This window comes from Arachis ipaensis, chromosome B10, assembly GCF_000816755.2.
Source record: "Arachis ipaensis cultivar K30076 chromosome B10, Araip1.1, whole genome shotgun sequence".
Lineage (NCBI taxonomy): Eukaryota > Viridiplantae > Streptophyta > Magnoliopsida > Fabales > Fabaceae > Arachis > Arachis ipaensis.
In genome coordinates, this window is record NC_029794.2 from 21492695 (window position 1) to 21506901 (window position 14207).

The following is a 14207-nucleotide window of genomic DNA, read 5'->3' on the forward strand; positions in this document are numbered from 1 at the left end:
AGATTGTCGACTTCTTTTTTCTGTGTTCTTGCCCTGTTGTTGCCTCCAAAGGGTGCCCCTGGACTTTCGTGTGAGTCCTGGGGTTTCCCTTTTACTGCAACGTCTGTCACTTGATATTTTGCTATTATTGTCCGAGTTATTTTCTTATTTGCCCGAGTTGTTTGGTAGTAACCCCATAGTCGACCTATGTCTTTGAGATGTCTACTAAGATCCTGGACAGCATGTCTGATTGGCTGGATTTCATAGTTTTAATGCGTATTACTGTGGCTGACCCTGAGTACATTCCTTATACCGCCTTCGAGATCGACTTGTTGTGGTCTTGTAATGTAGCCTGGATGAGGCTTCTGTTATTGCCCCCTGGTTTGGTGTTGGCTAGTTTTGAAAATGTATCAGCTCGGGCATTCTATTTGTCGGACTTCATTTTCCCTAATTTTGTCCGAGTTGTTGGTGCTGGCTGGTTTTGAAAATGCATCAGCTCGGGCATTCTATGTGTCAGACTTTATTTTCCCCGATTTGTCCGAGCTATTTTCTGTTTTTGTCCAGGGTCCCCCGAATTGTCCGAGATGTTCTCTGGTTTTGTCCAGGGTCCCCCGAGTTATCTGAGCTGTCCTCTGTAGGATTCTTCCAGCTAAGTTTATTTTCTGTAGGATGCCTTTTATGGGCTGGTTGGTTCGAACTCTGATAGTGTGAGCTTGAAAGTATGGGTGGAGTCGTTGAGAGGTGAGTACGAGGGCGTAGGCGAACTTTTTCTATCTTTTGATAGTTTAGTTCAGCCACTTGTAGAGCTTTGCTGATGAAGTAGATGGGTTGTTGCCCACTTTCGTCTTCTCTGACTAGTGCTGAGGCTATTGTCCGACTTCCCACTGCGAGGTATAATATGAGTTCTTCACTTTCCCGGGGTCTGGTGAGAATGGGTGGTTGCCCCAAGAATTTTTGAAATCTCAGAAGGCTTGTTCGCATTCCGTTGTCCTTTTCAAACCTCTCTCTCTTCCTTAATATACCTCTTTGAGGTGTCTTTTGCAAGATGATTTGGAGATCAAACCTCCTGTGAATCCTCCATTTATCATATGAACACGTCTCTTAAGGGGGTGAGGTAGACGTTCAACTTGTCCGACCTCTTTGGTGTGAGGTGGATGTTCCACTCGTTCGACCTCTTCGGTGTGTGGTGGACCTTCAACTCGCCCAACCTTTTTGGTGTGAGGTAGACCTTCAACTCGTCCGACCTCTTTGTTGTGAGGTGGACCTTAAACTCGTCCGACCTTTTTGTTGTGAGGTGGATCTTCAACTCGTCCGACCTCTTTCTCCCTTTTGCTTTTGATTGGGCGAGGTGGTGAGATCTTCTCAGTGTTGCGTATTTCTCGTTAAACATCCACAAGAGATAGGTTTCTCAGTGGGTTGGTCTTCTTTCTTCCTGGACTCTTTATCCTTGTCCCGTAGTGGGTTAGGAGAATTTGGTTTTTGAGCTGTCTCCCAATCGGGAGTTCTCCTCCATATTGATATTTTTTTTTGCCCTATCTTGAACTTCGTTTAGAGATGTTGGGTGCTTCTTGGATATTGAGTGGTTGAAAGGTCCTTCTCGCAGGCCATTAATGAGACCCATGATAGCTGTCTCTGTTGGCAAGCTTTGTATATCTAGGCATGTTTTGTTGAATCTTTCCATGTAGTTGCGAAGGCTTTTCCGATCTCCTTGCTTGATCCCTAGTAGACTGGGGGCGTGCTTAGCCTTGTCTTTTTGGATGGAGAATCTGGCCAGGAATTTTTTGGCTAGGTCGTCAAAGCTTGAGATGGACTTTGGAGGTAGGTTGTCGAACCATCTGATTGCTGTCTTCGTGAGAGTCGTTGGAAAAGTTTTGCAGCGAACGGCGTCTGAGGCGTCAGTGAGGTATATTCTACTTCTGAAGTTGCTGAGGTGATGGTTGGGATCTGTAGTGTCATCATACAAAGTTATATCCGGGAGTTTGAAGTCCTTAGGAATTTTAGTTTTCATGATTTTCCTAGTGAATGGATCTTGATCTTTGCGTGAATTGTCTTCAGGGGTGGTCCGGGTAGCTTTTGCTTTGAGATCGGCTTCGAGTTGTAGGAGTTTATCTTCTAATTCTCGATGTCGCCTTATCTCTCTTTGTAGATCCTTGCCAACTTCTCGTTGATGCTGGCTTTCTTTTTCAAGTTGCTTTAAACGATCTTGAAGCGCTTCTATTACTCCCGGATTTGATGAGTTTTTGTCTCCGTTAGATTCCGGGGTATCTTTCGGCGTAGTGTCTGTGTTTTTGTGCAGTGTTCTATCCTCTAGATCTGAATCGTGGTCGTTGTCATGGTCGTCCGCCATGGTGATGGGATGACTTTCAGGTTCCCCGGCAACGGCACCAATGTTCCGAGGGTTACCTGAAACTGTAGGTCGATCTCGGATGAGATCTTCTGTACTGGTCGGAGATGACGGGTCAGGCTGGTGGGTGGCGGCCGGAGCTGTCGTGTCCGACTTGTTGGACTGGCTGCACCTCTGATCCTTGGTCACCGGAGGGTGGGAGTACCTGCAAGAGACTCCGATGCTTAAGTTAGCACGGGTATTAAACAGGTTTTTAGTAGAATCAGAGTATGAGTTATACCTGGGTGCTCCAGTGTATTTATAATGGTTGTAGAGTAACTGTTTTTAGATAAGATAAGTTAGTTATCATATCTTATCTTATCTTTATCTTTGAGTTGAGATCAGCTTATCTTCAAGGGAACCGCCCTTATCTCTATAGGCTTAGACTGCCTTTGGATTTGGGTCGTGTTCCTCTATTTGGGCCCTTTATTGGACTTTTCTGTCGATTCGTCCGACCTCTTTTGAGAAGAGGTCGGATAGCCTGACCTGAAGAGGTCGGTCGCTTTATTACTGAACATCCCGGATCGGATAGCTCGAACCAGGGAAATGCATAGGAAATAAAACTCAAGAAATTTTTTACATTATTTATTTACATAAATAATTAACGAACCCAAATATTAAATTTTTATATCATTGAATAAATGACCAATATTTTCTTCAATATCTTCAAAGAAATCAAATACTTCATAATGAGTGGTGTAATTTTCAGCAACATCCTTTGAAACGAAATTTGTCCCCTTTTCTTTGTTATCCTTTTTCAAGAATGTTTGATAAAGATCAACTAAGTGTCTTGGAGTACGACAGGTACGTGACCAATGTCCCTTTCCACCAGAACGGAAACATTTATCCTCTATTGATTTATTTTGCCCATTATTTATTTCTTTATCCGACTTCTGGTAAAATCCTTTCTTGTGAACATAATTTTTCTTCCTTCCATAATTTTTTTCTTATCAAAGTCTTGCCATTTACCTCTTCTGTAGTTATAATTTGCTGTATTTGCTTCAAAAAATGAGGCGGCACCAGCTGAGTGCACTTCATGATTTATTAAAAGCAATTCATTGTTTCGTTCAGCAACAAAAAGGTAAGAAATTAGTTTAGAATATTTTTTAAATTTTTTTCTCGATACTGCTGCTACAGGAGCATATTCGAGGCATGGAATGTCTAGAAAATTTTTTCTAACATGTCATTATCAATTATCTTTTTTCACATAATTTCATTCGTGAGATAATTTAAAATATTGTTGAATTGTATTTATTTATAGATTTAAAATCCTGTAGACACAAGTGTGTCCACTCATATCGGGCTTGAGAAAGTATTACTGTCTTTTGATAATTATACATTTTTTCAAGGTTCTTCCACAAATCTACATGATCTTTTAGTGTGAGATATTCATTTTTCAATCCTTCGTCAAGATGACAACGAAAGAAGATCATGGCTTAAGCTTTATCTTTCTGGAATGCTTTATTTTCATCTTTAATGGTATCTTTAAGATCCATTGAATTAAGATAAATCTTGGCATCTAATATTCATGATAAGTAGTTGTTTCTAGATATATCAAGAATATTAAATTCAAGATAAGAGAGATTTGTCATAATGAAAATTTATTACTTAAGTCTTCCTAAATTTTAATCAGAATCTTTGATAATGTATCGTAAAATAATAAATAAGAAAGAGAAAATAAATATAAAATAAAGAAGTGTAAATAGAGAATTCTAGTATTAATATTCACTAATATTATTATCTTAATTTAACTTAGATGATTCATATATATTCACTGCTATTATATGTTGCAGCGTATATATCTATATATATAGAGAGAAGTGTTTTATATTAGTATTGTGTATGTATCATTTATCTCGGCCTATGATTATTTATGTACGTGCAAAAGTTATATTTTTAACTTTCATTAATTTTAGGCTTCTTTGAAAAACTGAATTCTTACTATTGAAAAGTGAATTGAAAAGGTGAATTAAACGGGCATTTAGCCTTATCACAATAATAATTTTTTTTATTTATTATATTTCTAAATATATTTATGTAAATAGTTATTTTTATATTGTTTTAATTTTATTTTTAACATTTGAAATAGTTTTGATTCTGCAGCTATCGTTAACTTTTTGATTGTTAATAATTTGTCGAATTATTATTTTAATCTTTTTTTTTTTAATTCCAGTTCCATTCATAATCCTAACCTTAGTCCAACTTCAACCCCAAATTTTAATCATAATTTTCATCCTAATCCTAACTCTTTAACACGCATCATCACCCTTATTCTCACCACCACCAACTCATATTCTAACTTTTTTACCACCATTAACCCCTGGCTTGGTGAGTCTTGTCTACCTCAGTCTTAATACCTTGTTAATCCAATTTTATAGAATCTACTACAACACTACCCCGCCTTTTAACACCATCACCAACATCAACAGCAATAAGTGAATAAAGAAAAAAATATATCGATGTAGAGGTATATCTAGAAAGAGTTGCATAGGCAGAAGTGGTAACACAATACTAAATATATCTAAAAGATGATGAATAAGTGATGGTTGATGCACCACTATCTTGTGGTACATCTTGTGCTTAATTGAGTGAATTTTATCCACTATTCTCACACTTATTCATAGAAATCGCATGTTGTACATTTTTCTTCCTGATTTTGTGCTATGATTAAAAACATGCTTCTTTGGGCTTTAAATTTTCTATGTTTAATCCTCTCTTATTACCATTCGATACCATGATATGTGTGTTAAGTTATTTCAGAGTTTACAGGGCAGGAATGGCTCAGAGGATGGAAAGGAAGCATGCAAAAATGGAAGGAATACAAGAAGTTGAAGAAATTGCTAAGCTGTCCAGCCTGACCTCCTCGCACTCAAACGGTCATAACTTGAGCTACAGAGGTCCAAATGATGCGGTTCTAGTTGCGTTGGAAAGATAACATCCGGGGCTTCGAAATGATATATAATTTGCTATAGTAGCCGTACAGATAGGTGACGCAAATGCGTACTCCACGTGGACGCGTCGCAGTGACGAAAATCAGCGTGACAGAATTCGCAATCAGCGATTTCTGGACTGTTTCTGGCCCAGTTTTTGTCCCAGAAAACACAGATTAGAGGCTATAAAGTGGGGGAATGCATCCATTCATGAATACAATATTCAATATACATAATTTTAGGTTTTAGATGTAGTTTTTAGAGAGAGAAGCTCTCTCCTTTCTCTTAAGTTTTAGGATTAGGATTTCAACTTCTTCTCAGATTCCAGGTTCAATGTTCCTTTAAATTAGGATTCTTATATTTTCATTTATTCCATAGTATTTTTTCATTTAAATTTTATTGTTTATTTTATTGCTTCCAATTTTATTTCAATTATCTTCTCTATTCTTTTATATCTTTAATCCTTATTCAGAGTTACAATTGGAAAGCTTTTATGACATTATTGATGCAAAGAGTATTTTTCTATTTACCTCATTATTTGTTTGATTATCTTCAAGTATTTATTTAGTCATTTATTATGTGAAATTGGCATCCATGTCAATAGAGTAGATTTTCCACTTGACATGGGGGTTGATTAAGAGGAGACACTTGAGTTGGAATGCTCAAGTGCTTAGTTAAATTGGACATTGTTGGCTAATTCTGTATCTACTAACGCTAGACCTTCCCAAGGGAAAGGACTAGGATTTGTGGATAAGAGTCAGTTCAATCACTTGACTTTCCTTTACTCAGCAAGGGTTAACTAAGTGAAAATAACAACCTCTTTACACTATACTTGAGAAGATTCCAACAAGGATAGAACTTCCAATTAATCACACCACCGGTCAAGGCTTTTTAATTAATTATATAAATTCTCTTTTTAAATTTCCACTGCTTTAAATTACAAGTATTTATTTTTCTGTTCACAAACTCAAAATCTTCTCAGAAAAACCCATAACCAATAATAAATACACCTCCCTGCAATTCCTTGAGAGACGACCTGAGCTTTGAATACTTCGATTATAAATTTTATTGGGTTTTGTTACTTGTGACAACCAAAGTTTTTGTACGAAAGGATTCTTTGCTGGTTTAAAAACTATACTTACAACGTGATTATTCTTATAAAATTCTAAATTAGCAGAAATCCAGTTCGTCAAAATGGCGCTGTTGCCGGAAAATTGCAAACGTGTGCCTTATTATTGGTTATTGTAAATATTTTATTTTGCTTTTTTTATTTGCTTTTATTTTTGCTTTTTAATTTTTATTAGTTACTATGAGTTCTCACCCCGTCGCTTTGAGTTTGGTTCGAATATTGTTGAAAGGAATGGAAGCTATAACAGGAACATGCATCAAGGTCAAAACAATCACAGATGGAATGAGTCACAAGGATTTGATCAACCCTCTTGGCAACAACCCCCTCCAATGCACTATAACTAACAACCATTCTGTTATGCATACCAAGACAATAGTTATGGTGGACCTTTTCGTGACAACCAACCTCCACCAAATTACTATGGTCAAGAGTCATTCCAGGGAGCATACCAAGATAATGAATATGGTGGACCCCCTTACTAACAAGTCCCACCATATGCTTATGAACCACCTCCTCAACACAACTCTGGACCACCATACTCACGAGCCCCCTACTACCAAACACCATCACATGATTCTAACCCTTATCCACCATATCAACCACCCTATGAGCCATATGAGCCATACATAGATCCACCCCAATTCCAACCCAGTTACTTCCAAGGACCACCACCTCCATATACACCACATCCATATCCATCAATCCAAGAGCCTTATGATCCTACTTATGATATCCGAGCAGAACAAGAGTCAAGAGATCGTCTCAAGAAAACAATGGATCAATTTCAAGCAACCCTGCGTCAATTGGACGGAGCGATAAACCGAATAGCACCCGAAGCTTTCATGGCTAAAGAATCTCAACTTGAGAACAAGGAATTGAAGTGTGCTGTGCAACAAGTGGAAAAGATAGAGAGTGATGAACCACCCTCTTATCATGAACCTTTCTTCCCAAGTAATGAGCCCTCATGTCCACCTCAACCTTCAATGCATACACTCTTGGTGTTCTTCTTCAAGGGCAAAGAGAGATGAAACGGGGAGTACTAGAATTCGCAACTACCTTGACCGAGGTAGTAAATCAATTAGCTTCCCAACATCTGAGAACTCAAAGTACTCCCATGGCTACATGTGGAGAATCAAAAGAAGAACGTAGCATGAAGAAGACACTAGAAACTCCGGTGGGACGCTGAGCACGATAGTACCATCAGGAAGATATTTGACCGTAGAATAGGTCGGTGGCTCAGATGCTGGATGATATTCGTCAGGGATGGGACCACCGGACGAACTGGCACTGAACAAAAATAAAAAAGGCTCTATTAGTTCAATTGGAGACCGATGAGGGGTTTAGGCATCAGCATCTCACCAACAGAGCTAACAGAGCCTCGTCTAGGTCGTCTAAGTATATCGGCGGCTCAGCAACCTTCGTGAAGACTAAGGCCAGGCTGGTATGTAGTGACTTTAATTTTGTTAGTAACTTAGTTATATTCTTTTACATATTATGTGAGACATTTGGGGAGACATTCAAGTACACCCACACACTGAAGGAGAACAAAGAGAGATTTGTGGACCAGCGGTCTCAAAACCATTATGTGCATAAACATACATCTGATTATCTTCTGCTATAAAATTATTAGAGATTAACTATATATTTCTTGTAATAATCACAATAACTTGTGTTAATTACACAGGAGTCCTACACACAGAGACTAGAGGCCATGACTCAACTGACTCGGCAAAGTGGGGAGGACATTGTCAATGGTTTTGCAGCTTCAGTTGTTGATCCCGATGCGGTTTGGCACGAGACCACCTCAGCGCCGTACAAGAATTACGTATACGGGATGGGGTCATTTTTCATCAGCAGCCTCCACACCTCCATGTGGAGGTTGTCATTAAACTTTGCCACCAGTCGAGCCATCGAGCCATCGAGCCCGCGGAAGGCGTGGATTTGAGGCTGCAGGTGCAGGAGCTCCAACACAGCCTTCACTAGCAGGCTCAGGAGCTTAATGATTATCGGGAGAAGTATCAGAAGATCCTCACCCCATGTGACGTCTACGGATGAGCTCAGACTGAAGTGGAGGGATTCGCTGGAGCGGTTTCAACGTATGGAGGCTCAGATGGAGGTGTATTAGGCCCAGATGCACGCCGCTGGCATCGACTCTGTTGGTGGCATACAGACATCACCGCTTTTTGCGCTGCCAACTCAAGGCCATGGGACCGATGACAATGACGACGAAGACTATTTAGATCTGTAGTTATTAGTTTTTTGTTTTATTGTTTTACTGTATTTATTTGATGCACTTGACTTTTAACAACAACTGCAAAGTAATCAAACCACACAAATATTTAGATTTTTTTAAAAAAAATTAAAGACAAAAGAAAAAAAATCAACACAAGGCTGATATAGAGAGATCAAGGGATCTTTGGTACTTTAGAGAAGGTGGCACCAAGGTTGATGCCGATTATACCGCGAATCAGACAAGATTGAAAGTAGATTGTGTTTCGTCTGACAAAAGCGATGTTTGGAAGATGATGGAGAAAGAAGAGAGTTAGGGAATAGGGTATCGTGAATCAGGTTCAAGGTGGTTGGAGAGATATAATTTGGGTTACAATAGCAAGGTTGGGTCTTCAAACAATCCGAAGCAGGTTAATCATGCTGGTCCAGGGTGCCCATATTTTTAATTTGATTTAAGTTTTTAATTCAATTTTCCACGTCAATGAGTGCCAAATCACCAATAAAATTACACGTATAATAGAATGCTTAACTAACGAAATTCAGTTCTGATTAAAGAATTATTATATTTGGCACATAGAGAGCATTATTGATAGATACAAGCATAGTTGTAAAAACCAGACCGGACTGATCGGTTCGACCGAAAAACTGGTGAACCGGATCCCTAACCGGTCCGGTTGAGTGATATGACCGGATAAGGAAGAGAACCGTTGAGAACCAGGTTGAACCGGCCGGTTTTGATGAAAACCAAAAAATCGGCGATTTCTGGTTAACCGACCGGTACGGAAGCGCTTTTTTTTTTAAATTCATTTTCCAAAACGACGTCGTTTTGGTTTATAAAAAAAAAAAAAAAAGGAAATTCTCGTCGTATACGCACGGTACCCCCAAACCCCACTCCCAGCTTCCACTTTCCACTTTTCCCCCAACCCTAATCCCCTAACGGCTAACCCTCTCCGCCACCCTGTCAACCAGGTTAGCTCCAGTTCTCCTCTGTAGTCTGTTCTGCACTTCTTGCTGTTACAGTGTTATGACTTATGAATAATGTTGTTCACTTGTTCTGCACTTCTCCTCTGTTCTCCAGCAACCTTAAACTGCACTTCTCCTATGTTATTCTATTCTATGTTGAAAACTTAAAATTTCTGGGATGAATATGCTTGTTGAAAGCTTGAATCTATGAAATATGAATTATGTTGTTTTGTTGATTTGTTCTGTGTTGAATATGCTTGTTGAAAACGTGAAAACTTGTTGTTTTGTTGATTTGTTCTGGGATGAATATGCTTGTTGACTAATGCTTGAAACCGAGGTGTTGAATATGCTTGTTGAATATGAATAATGTTAATCTAATGTTGTTCTGTTATGAATATGCTTGTGCTGTGAATATTTAAGATTGCTATGAATAATGTAACTATTTAATATTGCTGTGAATTTAACTATTTAAGCCTTTAAGGTTGTTGTCTTGTTGAATAGGGAATAGGAATTAAGGAATTTAGGATTGCTATTGTTTTATACTTTTGTTATTTTGCTACTCCATATTCTTTTAGAATGGCTTCTGCGAATATACCATCAGAAATACCATCTTCGCAAGAACAAAGATCAACTCCTAATGCATCAATCGGAACCCAAAAAAACAATGAGCAAAAACTGATCCTGCATGGGGTCATTGTAAACAAGTTGTGGAGTCTGGAAAAATAATTTTGCTATGCATATATTGTGAGAAGCTTATTAAGGGTGGAGGAATTCATCGGTTTAAGCTTCATTTGGCTGGAAAAGGAGGAGATATTGAGTCTTGTCGAAAGGTGCCAACTGCAGTGAGACACCAATTCCATCAAAGCATTGAAGAGCTTCGAAGCAAGAAAAGAAAAACTCAAGAACAATATGCAAAAAGTTATAATGCTTGTGATGATGTTGAAAGAGAATTTGACGAGATCGAACGTAATGAGATGCAACAACAACAAAAATCCAGGGTTCCAGCACCTATCTCTAGAAAAGGAAAACAAGTCAAATGTTTACAATCCTATTTTCCATCGGCAATAACACCCGGAGCTCAACCAACTATCAAAAGCGTTCTTCAAAGCAAAGAAATAGTGGAGAAGTGTGATATTGCTAGTGTGATACTGCTATTTTTGAACACATTCACTCAAAGAAGAGGAATCAGTTAGAGCATCAAAAACTTAATGATCTTGTTTATGTTCATTACAACTTAAGGTTACAACAAAGGTACTTTCTTGATTGTTTTAAGTTGAAAGCATTATTTTAAAATCTTAATCATCACATGAGTAACGAAATATATTGATAACATAGGAACCAAATGAGAAACCAAGTTTATGATCCAATTTATCTTGATGCATTTGATCTGAGGATCATTCGGAATGGATACTGAAAGATTCACCACCATTTTTAATTCCTAAAGAAGTTGATGCTTTATGAAATGATCTTGCAGATATGTCTCTTCAATCACCTTTAGATGATTTAGGTATGCTTTTACTTATTTATGAATTATGATCAACTATGATTTTCGTATGCCTTATAACATGTTTTATATTATTTTTTATCTTGATTTGTGAAACATTATCTATAATGCTAGATCAATTGGATTTAGAAGATGATCGGGATGATGATGGAGCTAATAATTCTGTAGAAAATGCAAATCAAAATGAAACCAATCAGGATGTAGCCCCACATTTGTCAGATGAAGAGCAATTTGCCGACTTCGAAATCACTCCTTGGATTTAGTTTATAAATTGTTATCCTTATTGTGTTTAATTAAGATAGTAATGTACTAGTACTAACTAATTTCATATTTATCTTTGTATTAGTTATATTTAGACTTTGAAATTTGGTTGTTTTTAAAATGTTGGTGAAGAACTAAAGATATGTATTTTGAATTTATTAAGTTTATGACTATTTTTAGTATTTTATATTTTTTATTTACGTGAAACCGATTTTACCAGTTAAATCAGCGATTTATCGATTGAACCAATAAACCAGTGAACTAATAACTTGACTGATTCGATCACTGATTCGGTTCTTACAACTATGGATACAAGTTAGTTTTTCTTTTTGTATGGTCAGTTTTATATGCACTTCAATCTTTCAGAATAATTTTGATAGTTTACTCCTTTTATTTCTTCTCCAAAATTTGCTTAAACTAAACTTGCAATCACTGCTTAAATTTTATGAATAGGACAATAATTTGTGAAAAAAAAGAATATAAATGTAGTAACAATTACTTTTTAGTGAAAACAGTATATAATATATAATTATTGGACCTGGCCTATAAATTAAAAGCTATCTTAGAAATACATGTATGGACTACGGAACACTGTTAAAGTAAAGATTTATATAATAAATGAATAAATGTAAGCGTGACAAATATATCGTATATTTTGAGTTCATCTTTTAAACGTTTCTAACCATAGCTCTTTCACAGGTAAATTTGATGAGAGTGTAGTCATCAAAGAATTGTATTCCCTATTCGCGGGAACAAAGAAGTTCTCCCAAACACTTCATCATCATCATGGCTTCTTCAGCAATGATACCTACCTGCATATCCTCGTCAAAGGATATGCAGGTCGACATTGAGAAGAACCAAAGCCATGTAAGGTGTCAGTGGGTACTCAACCCTCCTGAGCCACCGAGTCCTTGGCGCATGATCACGGACTCAGTGGAAAAAAGTATCTTGCGTTGGCGCAAGAACTTTTCTACGCTGGGACATGAATCATGGGCCAGGGTCATGTTTTCAACTTTGCAGAGGATTTTTCCGATCCTTGTGTGGGGAAGAAGTTACACTGCCACTAAATTCAGGAAAGACTTGCTTGCTGGTCTCACTATTGCGAGTCTCTGTATTCCCCAGGTATAATAATTCTAATTAGCAATTTGATTAAAGTATTCATATACATGTCGTTTAATGATATCTTGCCATTTTGCTAAATTATATGAATAAATTACTTAAAAAATAGTTATTTTTGTTAATTTGATTTTATATTTGTACATAGCCTAGTTAAGTGGTTAATAAGTTTATATTGTTAGTGTAGTCTCGAATTTGTTGTATTGCAAAAGACAAAGTTGTAGCAAAAAAAGTTGTTCCAATTTCTTTGGATATATTAGTTAAATAATTGTCAGTAATATAATAATACCTGAATTTCGATTAAAGTAAAAAACCAAGGAAAAAAAAAAGACCATATGCTTAATTAACATAGAAAATTATTGCAAGCCACTAACGGATTCCCCTTCGAAATAATAGTTTTGTTTGGCTGCTGAAAGCATCTAAGATGAAAAATGGAAAATAAATAAATAAAGGGGTTAATGGATCTCTTGCATCATGTTGGTTACTTAATTTGTTTCAACTTTGAATGCAGAGCATTGGGTACGCGACCTTAGCAAACCTTGATCCTCAATATGGCCTTTGTAAGCAAGCCACGTTTTGTGTCCTTTTTATTTTCACTTTGTTTCCCTTTGAGCTGATGAAATTGCATTTATATATTAGATACAAGTGTTGTGCCACCGCTGATCTATGCCGTAATGGGAACCTCTCAAGAGATAGCAATGGGGCCAGTGGCGGTGGTGTCGTTGCTCTTGTCTTCGATGGTTCAGAAATTAAGAGATCCTGTTTTTGATCCAATCGCTTACACCAAACTCGTCTTGCTTGCCACTCTCTTTGCTGGTATTTTTCAGACCGCCTTTGGCCTTTTCAGGTATTTACATTTCTTTACTAATCTATTCTTTATATTATTTTCATTTTGGTTGTGGTCAAATTTTATTAGCAATTCTAACCCTAATAACATTTAGATTCAACTCTATGCTTTCACTTTTAAGGTGGAGTTGAATTTTAATGTATTTTGAGAAATTCCAATTGAATATATTTTGGGTATCATTTTTTATTTTTACAATATTAATTGAATCGATTTAAAATTAAAATTTGTATTAGATATCATCTTTGAAACGATACATGCTAAATATTAAAGTGACAAATTTTATATTAAATATCAAATCAATTTTTATAATATATAATCTTATAGATAATTATGTGATATTTTATAAGATCTAAAATAAAATAAAACTAAAAAAAGCATTAAAGATATTCTTAAGAATGACAATAGAATAAATAATAGTATAAATTTCGGTACTATTTGATCTTGTTTTGTCTTATTTTATTCTATTTGTGAATATTAACGTGGATACCTTTCAATTGTAGTCAATAATATAGTTTTCAAAATTTGATTCTATCATTTAATTGATTTCTATTAATTTCTAACAACATATATACTGAACACAAATTAAATAAACCATGTTCACATGAGCACCTTTTTGTTTTTCATATGATTATTGTTTTTTGATGTTATATTTGCAGGCTGGGGTTCCTTGTGGATTTCCTGTCACACGCAGCAATAGTTGGATTTGTGGGAGGAGCAGCCATTGTTATTGGCCTTCAACAGTTGAAGGGCCTCTTAGGAGTTTCTCACTTTACTACCAAAACCGACATTATCTCTGTCATCAAAGCTGTTTGGCAAGCAACTCATCATCCCGTACGTATAAGTATTGTTCATCAATTAATATCCAT

General features: G+C 36.7%; 1 protein-coding gene across 2 annotated transcripts in view; it reads left to right on the forward strand.

Moving 5' to 3' along the window:
- LOC107624498 (sulfate transporter 2.1) overlaps positions 12065-14207 on the forward strand; it is a 26425-nt gene continuing 24282 nt past the window's right edge. For both annotated transcript variants that reach the window (XM_016326990.2, XM_021113763.1), the window contains exons 1-4: positions 12065-12500; positions 13006-13054; positions 13134-13341; positions 13998-14172. In XM_016326990.2, coding sequence (XP_016182476.1) covers positions 12165-12500; positions 13006-13054; positions 13134-13341; positions 13998-14172 — 768 coding nt within the window. In that variant the 5' untranslated portion in view covers positions 12065-12164. The remainder of the gene's footprint in view (positions 12501-13005; positions 13055-13133; positions 13342-13997; positions 14173-14207) is intronic.